This window comes from Penaeus monodon, chromosome 22 (genome assembly GCF_015228065.2).
Source record: "Penaeus monodon isolate SGIC_2016 chromosome 22, NSTDA_Pmon_1, whole genome shotgun sequence".
NCBI classification, from domain to species: Eukaryota; Metazoa; Arthropoda; class Malacostraca; order Decapoda; family Penaeidae; genus Penaeus; species Penaeus monodon.
In genome coordinates, this window is record NC_051407.1 from 3,979,375 (window position 1) to 3,980,354 (window position 980).

The following is a 980-nucleotide window of genomic DNA, read 5'->3' on the forward strand; positions in this document are numbered from 1 at the left end:
ACAAAGTATTTACAAAATATTTTTACACATGATTTCAAAATTGAATAGGCTAATATTCACAAAGAAATCATCCTACCTCGTAAAGGTACTGATGACTTTCTTCAGAATTTTGAATACCTATCGCCCAATGCCCAGAGGAGCCTTGCACACGTGCTCGCCGAGACATCTGTCGAAGCAGCACTTGTCGATGCCTCCGCAAGCGCCGTCGTTAGAGCAAGTGAAAGGTGGCTGGAAGCTCCTGAGAGGGCACACTGGACGGACGGGGGGACAGAATCCCGGTTTGACTACACCAGCAGCACTCTGTGGCTGGTTGATGTTCTCACAGCAGTAGGCCTGACCCTCGGGTGTCCTGCACCAGTAGCGGCATGTGGAGGGAGGAGCCACAGGAGTAAATGCAGGATTTACTCCTCCGAAGCCAGGGTTTACTCCAAATCCACCTGAAAGAGCTGGGTTGAATCCAAATCCTCCTGCAAGTGATGGGTCAACTCCAAATCCTCCACCCAGTCCTCCAAGACCGCCACTCAATCCAAATCCTCCTCCCAATCCTCCAACGGGATCAAAACCTCCTAATCCTCCAAAGAATCTGGATTCCTTCTTGCCCGACTGAGCTTTGCTTCTGGAACGACCCTCGACGCCATCAGTTGCGTCATTGTCGTCGTCAGCAACCACCAGGGCGAAAATCACGACCAGCAACAGAAGTCTCTTCATCTAAGAAGAAGATTGAACATTTCCGTTATATCAAACATGCAAACAGTAATAATTTCTACTCAGTTGCATTCGAAACTAAAAACACTCAGGAATTAAGATATTTCGCGTGATTATTTCAAGAAACTCACCTTTCGAGGATCCGTGCAGGCACCTAACTGCTGTGTCGAGGAGTACAGCATTCTTCTTTATATACTGTTTGCTGTTGACCCTGAGATCGGCCGACATGATTTTAGTTGTGTGCCCAATTCCGTAAGTTTTTTTTTCTCTCTCTC

The 980-nt window shown here is 47.3% G+C and overlaps 1 protein-coding gene across 1 annotated transcript; it reads right to left on the reverse strand.

The window, feature by feature from the left end:
• On the reverse strand, positions 1–858 carry LOC119587474 (ctenidin-3-like). The gene is made up of 2 exons (XM_037936202.1): positions 837–858; positions 1–708 (listed from the first exon to the last, which is right to left on the reverse strand). The coding sequence occupies exon 2, from the start codon at positions 706–708 to the stop codon at positions 118–120; it is 591 nt and encodes a 196-aa protein (XP_037792130.1). The 5' UTR covers positions 837–858; the 3' UTR covers positions 1–117.
• Between the last annotated feature and the right edge of the window lie 122 nt (positions 859–980).